A 13,240-nucleotide genomic window follows, 5' to 3' on the forward strand; every position below is an offset into this window, starting at 1 on the left:
AAGCCCGAGAGCTTTCACACTGGAGCGGTGCGCTGGCAGGACACCAAAAAAAGTCCTGCAAACCGCAAATCGCTGGCGCAGCCCACTGATTTCAATGGGCAGGGACGCTGTAGGAGCAGTGCCTTTTCTGGCCATTAGCGGGGGTTAAAAGCACCCCACTAGTGGCCGAAAAGCGTCACAAAAAGGATGGTAATGCGCCGCAAAAAAAAAAAACATACTCCAGTGTGAAAGTAGCATTATCAGTGCATGTCAGCGCACAAACCAAGCCATGAAGTCTAAAGAATTGTCTGTAGACCTGCGATATAGGATTGTAACGAGCCACAGATCTGGGGAAGGGTACAGCAGAATTTCTGCAGCATTAAAGGTCCCAATGAGCACAGTGGCCTCCATTACCCATTAGTAGAAGAAGTTTGGAACCACCAGGACTCTTCCAAGAGCAGGCCGCCCGGCCAAACTGAGCAAACAGGGGAGAAGGGCTTTTGTCAGGGAGGTGACCAAGAACCCAATGGTCACTCTGACAGAGCTCAAGCCTTTCTCTGTGGAGAGAGGAGAATCTTACAGAAGAACAACCATCTGATGAATGCAAATGTTCCTCCAGTATTTTTTGATAACATACTGCATTCATCTTGCCAACAATTTTGACCAAATTTCCTGTGCCTTTGTAGCGCACACATCCCCAAAACATCAGCGATCCACCTCCGTGTTTCACAGTAGGAATGGTGTACCTTTCATCTTAAAAAACGGTTGTGTGTAGGCTCCAGAGCATTTTTCTCGACGAGAAAAATGGCCATTAAAAATTTAGAACCTGCTCTATTTTTTCTTATCGTTTTTCACGTCGACGTTTTTCTCGTCATGAAAAACGGTCTTGTGTGAGCTTTAACGAGGGGGGAAAAAACGTGCATGCTCAGAAACAAGTTATGAAATGGGAAATTAGGTTAACCAGCCCAAAGGGTTGCGCCATTCGAATGGAACTTCCCCTTTATAGTGCCGCCTTACGTGTGTTTGCAAGGCAGGCTTTAGAGGAATCACGTTGAGAAAAACGTTTTTTTCCCATTACATAAATAACGGTCATGTGTACGCAGCATTAGGCCTTGTTGACTCCAGGTTTGAGGCTTGTCTCTGTGCTGTTTGGCATGATACTTTGTGGCATTTGCGTAGTAATGACTTTCTTCTGACGACTTGACCATGCAGCCCACCTTTCTTCAAGTGTCTCCTTATCGTGCATCTTGAAAACAGCCGCAGCACATGTTTTCAGAGAGTCCTGTATTTCACCTGTTATTTGTGGGTTTTTCTTTGTATCCAGAACAATTTTCCTGGCAGTTGTGGCTAAAATTTTAGTTGGTCTACCTGACCGTCGTTTGGTTTCAACAGAACCCCTCATTTTTAACTTCTTGATTAGAGTTTGAACACTGCTGATTGGCATTTCTTAATTCCTTGCATATCTTTTTATATTCCTTTTCCTGTTTTATACAGTTCAACTATCTTTTCCCGCAGATCCTCTGACAATTATTTTGCTTTCCCCATGACTCAGAATCCAGAAACGTCAGTGCAGAACAAGATGAAAAATGCAAGGGTCTGTCAGGAGTCCAGAAACTCATCAACCTTTTATACATACACTAATTACAAGCAAACAGATCACAGGTGAGGATGTTTACCTTTAATAGCCATTCAAACCCATTTGTGTCAACTTGTGTGCATGTTATCAGGCCAAAATCACCATTGTATGTAAACTTTTGATCAGGGTCATCTGGGTACTTTCTGTTGCCATTATGATTTAAAAAGAGTTGATTGATAATAAATGGCTTTAGCCAAACACTAACCATGAGTGAAAGAAAAGTTTTTGTGTTATCATTCATATTCTCTGAAAAATGGCCAAGAAATCATAAATTCTGCCATGTAAACTTATGAGCACAACTGTATAAACTGCTGATTAGAAATGGTATTTTAGAAGTTTATATTTAATAAAATGATTGCATTTCCATGTTCTGTCTACTGTGGGAGACCAGATATAATGAATACAGGGTCCTGGGTTTAGTAACACTTTAATGATAAACCTCCTTTAGTGTAGCAACCCCCCAATGCCCCAATTTTACTTACCTGAACCCAGTCTTTCCCGCGCCGGGAACGAGCACACCAGCTCCAGCCGGTGTCTTGTGTCCTGATTGGATAGATTGATAGCAGCGCAGCCATTGGCTCCCACTGCTGTCAATCAAATACAATGATGCGGGAGACGGGGATGGGACCGAGTCTTGCTGTCTGTGTCAATAGACGTAGCAGCAGGACACAGAAGCGCACCCGCATGGGTGCCCCGAGGGTGACCACAGAAAAGAAGGATCGGGGCCACTCTGTACAAAACTAACTTCACAGAGGAGGTAAGTATGACATTTTTTTTTAATTACCTTTTAGATATCCTTTAACTATATATTGGATGGAGAGAAATACAAATCATTTGGCAGGTAAAACCGATTCCATCCATGTATTTGTTTGTTTGCCTGGAGTTAGTTCAGCTTTAAAGCCTCTTTCTCTGATGTTAAAGTCTGTGATAATAAAACAAACAAAAAAAAACACAAAAAGTATTGACCTATGTCTTATTTTTTTCTTGGATTCTGGTACCCAGATAACTAGGTTTCTCTGGTCTGCTCACCTACAGTGGCCAATATAAGAGATTGTATATGTAGGAAGTTTATCCTATTAATAATACGATCTGTCTTCTATCCTAGTGAACTGGAAACAATGACTTTTTAAGAAGCAGAATTTAATCTTCAATCAACATGTCGGCATACATGCACAAAGAATTCTGTCAGTTGCAGCCCATGCAGCATAGTGGACATATGAAGGGCGACATCAAAAGTTCTCCAGCCACCTTGTCATCTCCTGAGTACAGTGCCAATCAGAACCTCATGACAGTAGACCAAAGCCCGGTGTACCTTTCTCCATATATGGAAAACAGACATGACTATTCCTCTATAGCTTTCTGCAGCCCTTCTGTTATAAACTACAACGTACCAGGAAATTCTAGTGATTCTGAAAATTCCATTATGAGACAAACTATGAGCCCAAGTTTAATGTGGACAGCTCCGGATCATATGTCCCCAGTAACTTTACATTGCCAGTCCTCGCTGTTGTATGCAGAGCCACCTAGGAGCCCATGGTTTGAAGCCAAACCAGAAGAACATGTTCTGCCAATTAACCGGTAAGATCACAAGACTCCAACACTTCACATACAAAGGCACAACAAAGGCCATTGCAGCATATGCAGCTCCTATAGTGACAGCAATACAAGGCACTCAAGTAGTGGTGGACAAAGTCAACAAGGCGGCCCTGTGCAAATGTTATGTTCAGGCCCCCTACACTAAGCTATAAAAGCTTGTATTTTCAGCAGTAAGGACCATTAATGCCGCATACACATGATAGGTTTGTCTAATGAAAACGGTCTGATGGACCGTTTTCATCAGACTAAACCGATCGTGTGTGGGCCCCATCGGTTATTTATCCATCGGTTAAAAAATTAGGAACTTGTTTCAAGATTATCTGATGGATAAAAAACGTATAGAAAAAAATGATCGTCTCTAGGCACGTCCATCGGTTAAAAATCCATGCATGCTCAGAATCAAGTCGACGCATGCTTGGAAGCATTGAACATTTTTTTCAGCACGTCGTTGGGTTTTACGTCACTGCGTTCTGACGTTTTTTTTTAACTGATGGTGTGTAGGCACGACTGATCATCAGTCAGCTTCATCGGATAACTGATGGAAAAATCCATCAGATCGTTTTCATCGGATGGACCGATCGTGTGTACAGGGCATGAAAGCTTAAACAGACACATTGCTAAAAATAGCTATCATAATGGTAAATAATACATATTTTATTACTTGGTGAATTGAACCTTCTTGGTAAGATCAAAAACTATTTATTAGAAAATTACCATTTCAATGCAAAAAAAAATCATGTGATAGAATAAACTAAGCCAAATATGTCATATCACATAAGCATTCCACATCACACCGCAGTAGCATCACAATAGCAGATCAACCAGCAACAGAAAACTATATCACACTAAAATACATTGCAACATAACCCAGGAAAACCAGAAGTGATTTTTATTAACTAACAACATAAAATCAGCTCATCCCCAGTCTCTCTCATGTACAGCCACTCTCCCAATTATCCACATCCAGGTCCCCTCATAATCACCCCCCAACCGCTATATACAGCTGCCACCGATGTGCAGCCTATTCATATACAGCCACCAACAGTGCTCCCCAATATGCAGCCCCTGCAAAGCCATTAAGGAACTTCATTTTATAATGACCACCCTTGCAACAGGGACATTTACACTTTCCACCACTGTAACAGGGGTATTTACACTGGTCACCAATGTAACAGGGACATTTACATTGACTAATAGTGTAACACAGACATTTTCACTGACCACAAATGTTATGGGGAATTTACACGTTGCACTAATGTAACATGGGCATTTACACTGACCACCAATGTAATAAGGAGAATTACACTGACCACCACAATAACAGGAGCATTTACAACAGTGTAATGGGAGCATGTACACTTCCCACTAATGTAACGGGGCATTTACTATGATCACAAATGTAACAGGGGCATTTACATTGATCACAAATGTAACAGGGGCATTTACATTGATCACAAATGTAACCAGGGAATTTACATTGACCACTAATGAACAGGGGCATTTACATTGACCACTAATGTAACAGGGGAATTTACATTGACCACTAATGTAACAGGGGCCTTTAGATTGACAACTAATTTAACAGTGACCTTTTTATTCACCACTAAATGTAACAGGGGCATTTACACTGACCACTAATGTAACAGGGGCACTTACAATTATGACCACCAGTAAAGTGGGACATTTACACTAATGTCCCTGAACTAATGGTGTTCCGTATAAATTTCGACTTGTCATTGCAGAATATTATTTTTTCTTTTTTACTTTTGCTTGGTAACATACAAGAGAGGTGGACTAATAGGCAAGGCAGAAGTCGTAGGAGCTTACCCTGTATGTGGGAACACAGCTATGGGTGTGTGCATAGTGAGTAGTGAGAGACAAAAGGTGAGAAAGGGAGTCAGAACATAAAAGAAAGAAAACCAATAGAAATAAGAGGTAAATAACTGGACAAGAGGCAGCAGAATAGAGTGTACAGGTACAGAAAAGACTGAGATTGGGTTTGCCGGTTTGATGGAATTATGAGAAAGAAAGCTATAGAGAAATCAAGGCTAGGTGTGTGAATACTGAAAATGTAAGTTATTTTGTGCATAAATGCTAAAGAAAGGGAAAGTCTGATCAATGAAAGCTAAGCAGCTGGTTTATAATGGAGAGTGAATATTGCCATTCGCCTACCGCTATACACTTCAAAGTTTGTAAAGTTACTCCACAATGTGGCCAGCACTGACAAAAGCGAGTTCCCGAGCCAACGTACGCCTACGGTGATTTGTGGGAACGTGCCACCTTGCCGCAGTATAGCAAAGGCGGCTGGCTGGTCAGCAAGCGCTTACATTGTTTGTGCAAGCTGGCCCAAATGAACTATTTCCTTTACTAATCAATGCCCAGCTGGCTCTCAGCACTGTATAAACTGTATGTAGCATCAACCACATACAGTATACTACGCTGTGTTCTGGCATGGTACAGGGGTTTCCCATCCTGCTCAGCCATGCACGAGAAGCCTTGTTTTTTTTAAATAAATATAAGGTTTCCTCTGGCTGGGGTGGATGACGTCACTATCTCCACCTCAAACAATCAGAGAAAGCCTTTTATTCATTTATAAAAAATACAAAGCTTCTGATGAATGGCTGAGCAGCGCTCAGCCCAAATTTATTTTTGTTCTGGGAATGGAATGGGAAGTCCCTGTATTGATGCTAAAGCATAGTGCTGTACACTGTATGTAGCTGATGTTACTGTACACATAGTTTTCACAGCGCACACACCTGTGCATTGATTAGTAAAGAAAATTATTTGTTAGGGCTAGCTTGGCCCAAACAAACCATTTAAAGTCATAATATTCCTGAAATTAGGCTTTAAAAGCTCACCTTACATGTATATGTGGTCCATTGATAGTGAAAAATGTAATAAAAAACATCTCAGTGCCATTCTCTGCTAACTCTTCTTTGCCAGGCTGGCATGAGGCACGTGTGAAGTCACTGCTGATTTCTTGGCTTTCTTCTATTGTTTGAATATTCTCAGTTCTGTGCTCGAGGGACATAAGTCCCAAACCCTTTACCAGGAATTACCGCTGCGGTAAGCTCCTAGCTTAAGGCAACACTTTGCCATGAAGAAGGCTTGTGGCACCATGACAGCTATTTTTTTACATGATACTTGATTTTTTTTTTTATTTAATACTGGGATTTAATAGTCCCATTGTCAGTGGGCAGCTTCTAACCAACATCAAGAAAAGATAGTGCCAGAATTTAGCCAAGATTGGTAGGAAGTGTGCCGCATCCTGCATTACCTTACCTTATGAGCAAACTTATTCTATATATTTTCTCAGCCTGGACTTGCAATGAGAAACATTCGGTTTTATGGGAGTAGAGTAAAGTTTTTTGTTTCTGCGGACAAAGCCTAGGACTTTTGTCCGAAGGGCGTTGGCCAGGAACTCGTATTGCATACAAACGGCAAAGAATTGTTGGCCAGCAAACACGAAACTATGTGTTTTTTCAGCTAACCACACCCTTTGGGCAACTTCTGCTAATGTTGTGTTATGGTTAGCATTGTTTCTGAGCATGCGTGCTTGTACTTTGGAGTTTTGTCTGATGGACTTACACACGATTGGATAATCCATCAACACACATTTGTTTGCAGACAATTTTAAAGCATGCTATCCCACATTTGTTGGCAGAAAATCCAACAACAATTGTTCGATGAAACAGGTCAGATTTTCCGACAACAGCCTGTTGTCACACGATTCCCGTTGGATAATTCGATCGCATGTATGAGGCTTTAGACACATAAATAGCATAAAATGATTCTGTGTTTTCCCTGCATAGTTTAATTAAATGCTATTGCCTTCTTATCTCTACATGAAAATCGGACCTTATGGTAATTTTTAAACATCAATCATGAAAACTCTACTAAAACATTTATACAAAAGATTTTTATTATAACAAAGGTAAAAATAAGTTTGCAGATTAAAGTTGATTGTAATTTCTATTTCATATAATATCACATTAACCAGATACCTCCCACCATATCAGATAGGTAGGAACATAAGGAGGGATGACATAACATAACATTTTACACATTTCTTAGACCAATGCCCACTTTGTCAGGAGACCATAGGGGTCCTTCTCCAGGAGAGCATATTATATAAAAAATTATATCATACAAGATAGCAGTTTTATTACTGTTAAAAACATTTTTGGCAACAGGTGTAGGGATTGCCTATCTCAGTCATCCTGGCCCTTATCGTTCCCCACACGGGATGTTTAGCTCATTGAGAGAAAAATCCAAAGTCCATTTGGACCTAGTTCATCCCCAAAGGAGAAGCAAAGAATTCATTTATTTAAGGTATGTGCCCAAAATTAGGATTAATTGGTTGTTGTATAAATCAGCATTAGTGGCTTCAGAACGGAGAGAATTACAACTCTATTTAAAGTGTGTTCCCAAAGTTGAATTCAATAACAAAACTTTCCATGCTATAATGTGCAAACACCCCCGATCATCTAACTACAAATATTTCTCAAATGATTTCAAGTGTAAATAAATACTGTAAATAAAATAATATAAAAAAATTGTACAAATTAAATAAACAATCATTGATAATTAATTATTCTCAGTACACGCCCAAAACAATGTATATTTCATAAAAAACAGTGCAGCGCTCACCTCTCACGTTTAAAAAAAAAAATATATTTATATATATATATATATATATATATATATATATATATATATATATATATATATATATATATATATATATATATATATATATATATATATATATATATATATATATGATCGCATCATAGCCTTCCTCACGTGTTGCGCTCAATGGGCTTTCTCAAAAGTGTAGGCTGGTATAGGATGTTCCCAAAGTTGCACAGATGTCTAGATAGATATAGATGTCTATATTTGTTTCTTGTTCCAGTGTCAACTAAATATTTTGGATTGTCCCTCACTAATTCTGGTTAAAACAGCCACTAAGAAAAATAGAGAAAGGGAATCTACCCAGTGGAGACATAGACGGCAATATCAACTAGGGGTGTGCGCAGCCTATTGTATTAGGCCCCTTTCATATGGGGTAGATCCACTGGACGGACTCCCCGTTGATCCCCGTTGAGTAGGCGGATGACAGGTCCGTCTCTGCTCACTGTGCAGGGAGGGACCTGTGAGAGCCCCACTGTTCTCTATGGGGAGATCAGATAAAAAAACGGACAGCATGTCCATTTTCATCCGATCTGCTGGATACATAGCGAATGTACACATCTCCACTCACATCCGCCTGCCCATAGAAGTCAATGGGTGGCCCGCTCGGATCCGGACAGGCAGGCCGATCAAGTAAAAGAGGCCTTAGGATGTGTACCCCAAAGCTCAAACACACATGCATGTGTGTGTATGTATATATATATATATATATATATATATATATATATATATATATATATATATATATACACACACACACACACATACAGTACACACAGGCACACACACTCCTATAAAATAAATGTAAACAGTGAAATATTAGGAGAACCCTGTTGTCTCACTTTTGAGACAGAGAATAGAAATGAGGACAGAGATTTCCTAGTCCCTTTCTCTGCAACCTCAGCTGCACTGGACAGTGAATGAATAGGAAGTACTCTGTGCTGAGCAGCTTCCTGTTCATTCACAAAACTTAAGCATCATAAATACAATTTATTATGCTTTAGTTATGAATTGACAAAGAAGCAATTAGTACTAATCACCCACTATGTTCATTCAGAAAAAGAAAGGGGCCAGTAAATTACATATTTACTGGCCATTTACATGCTACCAATGCTGAAATGATGGGGACGGGGGGCCAGGGGAGCACACGTGGGCTTTGAGAGCAGAAAAAAGAGGGAAGGAGAGGCATGGGGTGGCATTTACTGGTACCAACCCCAATATTTTCCTCCTGAGGTAGCTGAATGCCAGCAGGAGGGAGAGGAGGAGAAGCAGGCTTTCAGCTGCTGCAGGAGGAAAATACAGATTGGTTCCACCGGATTAGGATATGTTTTAAATTTAATTCTAAATACTTTTTTTGCATTTAAATGGTGCTCATTAGTCAATTTTTTTTTATTTTTTTTGCTATGGCTTTCTAGGCTGAATGGCACAGTGGGAAATTATAGGGAAAAGCTGTCACCTTCATTGTTGTAATCTTTATTTATACATTTCTGTTATGGATACAGTCAAAATCAATTTTGGCTCTTTATTAACTCTTAGTTAGTTAACCCTATTTAATGTTATTAACACCTTCATTCCCTTCTTCCCTTAGCTTTTTTTTGTTTTGTTTTGCTGATTTTTTGTTATGCATGTATAGCAAATGTTACTTTGTATTCATTGGTTTTTATACTACCGAATTAAGAAAAATGCTTTGAACCAGAATCATTCTAGTACCAATATAAAAGGGAATGATCACAGAATAAAATGTGCACTTTTCATGAATAATTTAAGACAAAAGAACATATTTTGATTATCAAAAATGTAAATGGAAAGCTGAATATGACACTGGTTTAACTATATTGCAGCATCTCCCGCCTTCCATTCTGGTTTTCCATTGACCCAAAGGTGGCCTAAGCTGAAAAGACAGCAACCTCTATTTCTGCAAAAAAGAAGAGAACAGAGGGCGCCTCCTGGTTAAGCGTTATAAAGCTTTAATAATACATAGATGACAGTGTAGACTTACATATAAAATAGTAGAATCCAATGTAGAGATTCGATCGGTAGGTCCTGAGGGGAATGTGACGTCTAGCCGAGCTAGTTGTTGAGCCGATCGTGCTCCCGGGTGAACCTCGTATGCAAAGCTTGAGAAAGGAGCGCGCTTAGTCATTGGCAAGCGCCTGCTTCGAAACGTCGTCGCACTACAGTGACGTCACCGCGGCTCACGCTGTGCTCCGGGCCTCGTTTCCAACTAGTCCTCCGTACCAGCTGGTTCTCCTTGCTACATGTACGGTCCGACATAGGAGGTTCACCCGGGAGCACGATCGGCTCAACAACTAGCTCGGCTAGACGTCACATTCCCCTCAGGACCTACCGATCGAATCTCTACATTGGATTCTACTATTTTATATGTAAGTCTACACTGTCATCTATGTATTATTAAAGCTGTATAACGCTTAACCAGGAGGCGCCCTCTGTTCTCTTCTTTTTTGTACATGTTGGAGTCTTTGTCTGGTCTCCCCTGCTTTTGGAAGGCTTGCCCCGGAACAGTGTTTGGGACGATCAGCTTATCATAGAACAGTGTCCTCCCTCCGTTCCACTCCTCATCACTCCTCATCCCCAGGTTTTATTTATATTTATTTTTATTTTTATTTCCCATCCATTTTTATCTCTTCATTGCAACAAGGACTTATAACCTGTACAGCTGACTTTTCCAGTAATGTGTTACTGTTTTGTAGCGCCACAACTTCCATCTTTTGTATCTATTTCTGCACACTGTGGCAGCCTGGCCGTTGTTGATGCGTATGTGCAAACTTCCTTCATCTCAGCACAGAAATTGGCACACTTTAGCATCTACGCTTTGGGTGCCAGAGGACTTTGTCCCAGTATTGTTTTTTTGTTATGCATTCTTTATTATATGCACAATCTGAATTGCCAGATTTTGTGATAAGTTTACTCTGCGGATCACCATGTATAATATATTACCCAGAGAATAGAAGTTATTGCACAGTTTACAGTCTGAGCTTGACTCTGTGGTCATGTCTTTAGTACGTACCATATTATGCCACTCCTAGATTGGCAAGATATGTCAGTGTCTCGTGCACTTTGGACCTTTCGGCAATCCTGTTGTCTTGTAGATTACTTTGAATACTGCTACACCAAAAACAGTCGAGGAACCGGCTCTCTAATACAGAATTTAAAGGTATACATTTCTTAATTAAAGAGCATAATGGAAAATGTATAGGTGGGCACAATCTATTAACATCCAAAAAGCATGTAAAATGGATATGTAAATTTTATGTTTATCACTACTTCTGTTTTGACTACAGGGAAGTCATGAAGAGAAAATCCATAGGAGGTGAATGTACTAATCATATTGGAAGTAACCCGGGCTCCAAAAGAGACACCCACTTCTGTGCAGTGTGCAGTGACTATGCCTCCGGTTACCACTATGGAGTCTGGTCTTGTGAGGGATGTAAAGCTTTCTTCAAGAGGAGCATCCAAGGTATGTTTAGTTCTTGGATCTTGTTGCTGAGGTTGATTTAGGACATTGCATTCCCTGGTGCTGAGTGTTCCGACTGATTAATGTATTCAGAATATTAATGAGGCCTTATAATGACTGTTGTGTGCAGCTAAAGCCTTCTGTGCTTTGCAAGTTGTGAAAAGCAGACAAAATTTCAAATTAGCATTATTTGTATAAGTGTAGCCAGGCTAGCAACCCATCAATTCTGGAATTTGCAAAAAGAGCTGGTGTGGGTTCGGGAGTATTTGTAGACCAATGGTAGCTTTTAGGATTTTAAAAGCATCATGGAAGCTTATGTTAAAGCTCCAGCCAAAATTAAAAATCAATTTTAAGAAGCTTACAGGAGACATTGGGGGTTTCTTATTAAAACTGGAGTGTGCAAAAGCTGGTGCAGCTCTGCATAGAAACCAATCCGCTACCAGGTTAATTGAGCAAGCTAAAGTTAGAGACTGAGTGGCTACCATGCACAGCTGAACCAGATTTTGAGTAAATCTCCCCTATTGCCTACTTGCTGAGAGCTCCAGTCCCTCATTCAGTCAAATCTTTGGGCACCAGTCCTCCTCAGTCTTTTTTGTCATTAATCTGGTGATCTGGGACCTACTTTGGCTTAACTGTTTGCAATAGTGCACAGCGGAGATAGAATAGTGATATCTACTCTCTATTATAAATTGGCCTATAGGCAGTTGCAATTTGTCCTAACTTTTGTAGGTGCTGCTGTTTAGCTGGTCACTGTGCAGCAGGGAATGGAGGTTGAGAGAAGCTGAGTTCCTCTGAAGCCTCCATATTTGTAATCAGGGGAGCAGCAGTCAGATTGGATGCTGCTGCCTTGGCTGACCCCAGCAGCTATCTTTGGTGAGTCCAATACTAATAAATAGCACTGTCCCTCTGTGGTTGGCATGCATTCGTTAAGTGGATAGTGTAGTGACATAATCCCACTGTAGCTAGGGACAGTGTATCTAGTGCTATGGAGAGGTTCCAGTTGAAGTGGGATAGTGCAGGGATACCATGCCTGGCTCTGCTATCTAGGAACACTAGAGTTGGGACAGGGAGCTTCCTATCAATTTTCTAAAGGTGCCTGCACTGTTCTGCCTATCGACCATCAAATGTTGCTGCAGTAACGTCAGAGCATCCTCTCAATTGAAGAGACTGTGCTAAAGTACTGCCAATGTTGGTAAGAGCTATTGTACCCGGGTTGCCTGTGATATTAGGGCTCTATTGCCATATTGTCTGGAACTGTGAAATAAGCACCTTGCATCTGTCTTCCACAAGTTATTTGTTACTTATACTTATCAAAATAATTGTGCCAGCTTACTTGGTTTTAGTGTACCTTTATTCTATCATGGGTATCGAGCAACTGGTCCTGCCCACAAGCTCTTTAGTGGTTTATCTATTCATTTTAAGGTGACTAAAAATGGTAGAGGTTGCCTAATTTGGACGTGTGTGATTTGGTTGCTAAGCATCTATTCTATAAGCAGACAAAGTCACATTGGGCCAACTTGTATGTTTTTATCTAAGGAAAATTGGGGGTAGGTTACCTGACTTAAAAGCGGTAAATGTTGTGAGGAGTTGGTTACATTACCAACACAAAACAGCTCAGATAACTTTGCTAATTGTCACTTTACCCTTGGAAAATGTCACTTTAATATGCCCTCTATACATCATAGAAAGGGGTTAGTTACACATCAGTAAACTCATGGTTCTACAGATGGGATGGTGCTAGATTCCCAGTTTTTCTCAGAAGACATTCAGTTCCTACCTGCATTGGAAGTGGCCTTGGCTTGGCCTGGCTAGTGGGCTAGGTTACCTTAGGTCCTTGATTAAAAATTGCAAGCAGTAAAATG

At 40.4% G+C, this 13,240-nt stretch overlaps 1 protein-coding gene across 1 annotated transcript in view; it reads left to right on the forward strand.

The window, feature by feature from the left end:
- Positions 1 to 1,601: 1,601 nt before the first annotated feature.
- ESR2 (estrogen receptor 2) overlaps positions 1,602 to 13,240 on the forward strand; it is a 43,608-nt gene continuing 31,969 nt past the window's right edge. The window contains exons 1-3 of the mRNA XM_040332578.1: positions 1,602 to 1,641; positions 2,721 to 3,193; positions 11,206 to 11,381. Of these exons, the coding sequence (XP_040188512.1) occupies positions 2,772 to 3,193; positions 11,206 to 11,381 (598 nt within the window). The 5' untranslated portion in view covers positions 1,602 to 1,641; positions 2,721 to 2,771. The remainder of the gene's footprint in view (positions 1,642 to 2,720; positions 3,194 to 11,205; positions 11,382 to 13,240) is intronic.

The sequence above is a fragment of the Rana temporaria genome, chromosome 13 (genome assembly GCF_905171775.1).
Source record: "Rana temporaria chromosome 13, aRanTem1.1, whole genome shotgun sequence".
Classification (NCBI taxonomy): domain Eukaryota; kingdom Metazoa; phylum Chordata; class Amphibia; order Anura; family Ranidae; genus Rana; species Rana temporaria.